The sequence below is a fragment of the Cryptotermes secundus genome, unplaced genomic scaffold, assembly GCF_002891405.2.
Source record: "Cryptotermes secundus unplaced genomic scaffold, Csec_1.0 scaffold1016, whole genome shotgun sequence".
In the NCBI taxonomy this organism is placed as follows: Eukaryota; Metazoa; Arthropoda; class Insecta; order Blattodea; family Kalotermitidae; genus Cryptotermes; species Cryptotermes secundus.
The window spans coordinates 1,160,800-1,165,454 of NW_019724759.1; the positions used below are offsets into that span (position 1 = coordinate 1,160,800).

At 44.1% G+C, this 4,655-nt stretch overlaps 1 protein-coding gene across 1 annotated transcript; it reads right to left on the bottom strand.

The window, feature by feature from the left end:
- Positions 1–1,939: 1,939 nt before the first annotated feature.
- On the bottom strand, positions 1,940–4,292 carry LOC111863016 (endocuticle structural glycoprotein SgAbd-8-like). Its single transcript, XM_023848951.1, has 3 exons — positions 4,194–4,292; positions 2,795–2,928; positions 1,940–2,289 (listed from the first exon to the last, which is right to left on the bottom strand). The coding sequence occupies exons 1-3, from the start codon at positions 4,212–4,214 to the stop codon at positions 2,031–2,033; spliced, it is 414 nt and encodes a 137-aa protein (XP_023704719.1). The 5' UTR covers positions 4,215–4,292; the 3' UTR covers positions 1,940–2,030.
- Between the last annotated feature and the right edge of the window lie 363 nt (positions 4,293–4,655).

Here is a 4,655-nt window from a genome sequence, read left to right on the forward strand (position 1 = left end):
TCCAGGATAGCGACAGGCTACGGATTTGACGACCGGGGTTTTAATCCCAGCAGGGACAAGATTTTTCTGTTCTCCATAGAGTCCAGACCGGTTTTTGCGTCCCACACCCAGCCTACTATCTAATAGATATCGGGGGAACTTTCCCAGGGGATAAATGGACAGTAGCGTGAAGCTGGCCACTCACCCCCATCTACTGCTGAGGTCAGTAATTGTGGAGCTATACCTGTACTTCCCCATACGTCTTCATAGCATAATGCTTAATTAAGCTCAAGTACAGATTTACCTTTGATGAAGAGTACTATATAATTACGAAGGTCCTCATTATGCCACGTTCTCTGTTCTTTTGTTACTTGTTTCCGTTACAACGAACGTACTTTATGACGGACGTTGCTGAGGACAGCACACAGTTGCAGAATGCGGTGCGTAGTTTTTTGTCTGCAATGGAGCCAGAAGAAAGCGTAGCATTCGCCTCTTTTGTTTATTTCTACAACGGACGTCATGACGTTCGTTACAACGGACGCATTTTGTGCGCTCGTGTAGCCCCAGCCTTAGAGCCTTCGTGAGATAATACTGCTCATTGCAAGAAAGCGCCATCTCGCTATCGGTCATGACATGAACTCTCACTCGTGTGTGAAGTGCGCAGATCAGCTACGCAGGGACACACGCCTATCTGGATCAAGAATCTATTGCGGTCCGGCGAAGGGTGAAATAGTAGGAGGCTGGAGAAAATTTCATAATGAGGAGCTTCATAACTGTACTCCTCGCCAAGTATAATTAGAATGATCACGTCAAGGAGAAGTAGACTGGCAGGGTATGTAGCATGAATGGGGGAGAAGAGGAATTCATGCAGGGTTTTGGTGGCAAAATCTGAAGGAAAGGGACCACTAGGAAGACCAGAACATATACCTACAGTATAATGCCCATCTACTGTAAATTATCATTCTAAATTATGCACACCGTCTTGCTCCCTCTACTGAAATTCCCACCTCTCTCCTATGCGGAGACAGAAGCCTGTTTAGTTCATTCTATTCCAATTTTATGTCGTAAATATAAACCAGAGGTTCCAACCTACGTCCACTAAGTTTGTAGGTGTCGCCACTTCCCCTGGACGTCACCCTTTTCAGTATTACTCGTACTTACATTGAGACCTGATATGTAATTTAAAAAAATTAATCATTCCATTGTATCAGAGGTCTCTCCGAACTTACTTTCATGCTGGTTTACATTTTGAAATCTTTATTTGAGGGGATTAGATGGATTTTGTCAGAGCTCGTTCTGCCCACGCTCTTCCGCGCAATACAGTCTCCATTGAAGGCTTATATCTTCTGAGATAAAACATCATGCAGTCCGTTTGAAGTCAATCAGCGTCTCGTAATACTTTCTAACTGCTTCACGTTCGTTTCTTGCTTGATTTATTCTTCGACGTTAAATATTCCTCCGAAACGTCAGTAGACTTTCAACGGACTACACGGCGTTATATCGCAGAAGATAGAACTCTTCATACTCACCGCTGTAAGAAACTCAAATCCTACTTGATCTGTAATGTTATGTAAATGATGTTATTTGTCAGATTTGTACTTGTCTCATGGTTCGTGTATTTCGTTACGACTCACAAGGGTTTATACAGCAGTCCTCACCATGAAACATGTTTGCTTCTAACATTTTTGTTTTTAATCAGTTCCTTTGTGCATGATAATGCAGGTCTAAAGGTTCGGCCACACAGAGCGCTACGTACGCTATGTTCGCTATACGAACAGGAAAATATCTCCCTTTATTGCCAATGTGACTGGCCACACAGACTTCCATACGCTACGTACGCTATGTTCCTTATGTTAGCTGCGTCGCAGAGTGTACACAGCGTACGTAGCGTGCGTAGCGGACATAGCGTAGCGCTCTATGTGGCCGAACCATAACAAGTGACATGTAGAAGCAATTGAGCTTTATGAAATCTTAAGTTAATTTACTGGCACAGATGTGATCCATGGGGACCCAAAGTTTGGGACCTGTTACAAGAGACGGGTGAAGCTTTCCTAGGGCTGATTGGGCGGCAGGGATGCGAGGTAGTCCAGAGCCCTTTGGATGGCCTCAGGGATTGGCGGTGGAGTGGGCAGGTGGGCGCCTTGAGGCTGAAACCCGTTCTCGTCCGCCAGATAGTTGAGTTTGATCTGAACTCCTTCCGGGGAGGTGTAGGAGGATGAACCCTGGGCCACTTGCGCCTCGGCCTCGGGGTTCCCCGCGTTCTTCAGGAATCCGTTCTCCTCCGCGATAATCCCGTTGCCAGTCTCAAAGCTGTAAGCAGGAATGGTTCTTCAGATTACTTTGGGGGTTATTTATGGACTATTTCAGTATAAAGACTGCAGAGCGTCAGGCGATAGGCTAATGAAATGGTAATAATGTGTGCCATCACCGCGGTGGCACGAACGAGGTACTAACCAGGATTTTGCCAAGAGGGACTGGGGAAAATAAAAAAAAATCCTCAGTCATGTTAGCCGGTGCCCTGACCGGTATATGAACTGAAGTAAATTTGAGATTTTTACCTCTAGATCAGCCTGTTCGGTATGTAGAGTCTTATAATCTGGGATGTAGCTCTGTAGATTCTGGCAGAACCTTGCCGACGTTTAGGTGGAATATACTGCCTCCATTTTGGTGGTCGAATGTTAGGTCGAAGGCAAATAAGCAGTAAATAAACAAAAAATACTGTCTTTACCCTTCGACCCTACACGGCGTAAACATTCCAGAAGACAGAACTCTTCACGGTCAAGGCCGTGAACATTTATTTTAATCTCCGTAGTACCTGTATTTGTAGCTTCCGTCAAAGTTCACTTCGTTCTCCTGACGTAAGATAGGGATTGGCTCGTTCGGCCCACCGACGGCGGCACGAGACTGTGGCGCTGAAGTCGCAATGACAATCAGCGACAGTGCTGTCATCTGTGACAATAGAGGGAGACATAATCAACGTTTTAATTTGCACCACTGATGAAAAGGGAGCATGTACCTACAGGGAAAAGTAAAGATTACATTACAATAGCGTAAAGTCTGTTGAAATTTCACTGGGAAATCGTTACAGACTTGGTAAAAAAAAAAGTACATAAACTCAGTACAATTATAAGTACTGGAGATTCGCCTACATTTACACTAAGATACTAAAACTTTGTCAGCCGGACTTCTGTCACCAGTTAACTATGTAATTGGCGACAGCGCCTGAACTCATCATAAAATGTATTTATATCGTAAACAGTGCGACGTTACGTCAACTGAGTCATGCTGAATCAGGGCATATGCCGACACAGTTGTGCGACAGACGGACGGACAATTAGGTCTAAACTTGTTACTATAAAAATATACACTAGGCAGTATTTGCACTTATAGGAAATGTTTTCGGTAAAGCTAAAGAGACTGTGTCAGAAACGGCCGACCATCTCTTTCTCGTCAATTTGTTTCTGTCACAATGCTACCAACTGCAATATAGTATGCAGTTGAATGATTTCGCTCTTGGTTACGAAAGAGATACTGACAAATACACGTAATATATTTTCCTAACATTTGTTTCTCGATACTACCAACGCCATTATATCTAGAAATAAATAGCTGGCCTGATATTATTCTGAGTGATCTCAGATGCAGTAGATGGTCACAACCTTAGAAATAAAGGATTTCTATCTCCACCTACAATTTCCACAGATATCGCTGCCATTCATGCGTGCTTAAACATCACATCTCGGTTTTACTTAATACCACACTGCCATCTATTAAAATATATTAATTTCTCCCTGTAATTAATTAATTAATTAAGCACTACTCCATGAAGATATTTCGGGCGGGGGAGGTACAACTCCATTTTAGACCTCGACACTAGATTGAGGTAATTAGCTTCACGCCTCGGCCGTTTAACTCCCTAGGCTGGGTGAGCCTCAGAGCAAGCCTGGACTTTATGGAAAAGAGAAAAATTTCTTCCATGTCGGGGAACGAACCCCGACCGTCCAGTTCGTAGCGTAGTCACAGCACAGACTGAGATATCCCGACAGTATCAAAAATTGAAATTTATTTTTTTCAAAAGTGGAAACTTTTGTGCCGACTGAAGGATTTGTACCTCTTATTGCCACCTGGCGGCCCTATCCGTAACTACCAACAGTAATGGTTTCCAGGATTGCAAACCCTAGACATGTACGAGTATATACTGATTAATACGTCACCTGTGCTAATGTCGTCTTCATGGTTCTCGTGTCTTCTCACCTTCTGGTTTCCAACAAAGAGTACCATATCTGAGTTCGGCTCTTCTATTTATACATAGCATATTAGGCATGTTAGACGTAGCATTCTACGCGTAATTCCACCTCTCTCCATAACACGTCCCAATCCCCCCCGGGCTCTTTATCAGTCGGCGAGGTGCCAGTAGCTCTTGTAAAGGTCGTTTCTGAGGCTGGACGGCCGGTCGGGGTTGGGTTGGGGTGACTTTCTACGCGGCTTGCTGACAGGAGCAATAAATATGGCGAGCGACTGGATATGTATAATGAAGACACCTGCTGTGCGTTGTAAGCGTTAGGTGACGTTCACATGTTTAACGCTTCAAAGACTGAATTTCTTCTAAATAACATAAAAATCCAGTTCGTACCCCACAGGAAACACGTTACATCCCCGCTACAGAGACCATCTGG

Excerpts from the sequence above, each read along its gene's own strand:
- LOC111863016 (XM_023848951.1), bottom strand. The coding sequence starts at position 4,214 with ATGAAGACGACATTAGCACAG. Across the intron at positions 2,929-4,193 it reads TGAAGACGACATTAGCACAG|ATGACAGCACTGTCGCTGAT; the intron begins GTGACGTATTAA and ends CTATTGTCACAG. Across the intron at positions 2,290-2,794 it reads GACGGAAGCTACAAATACAG|CTTTGAGACTGGCAACGGGA; the intron begins GTACTACGGAGA and ends TCCTGCTTACAG.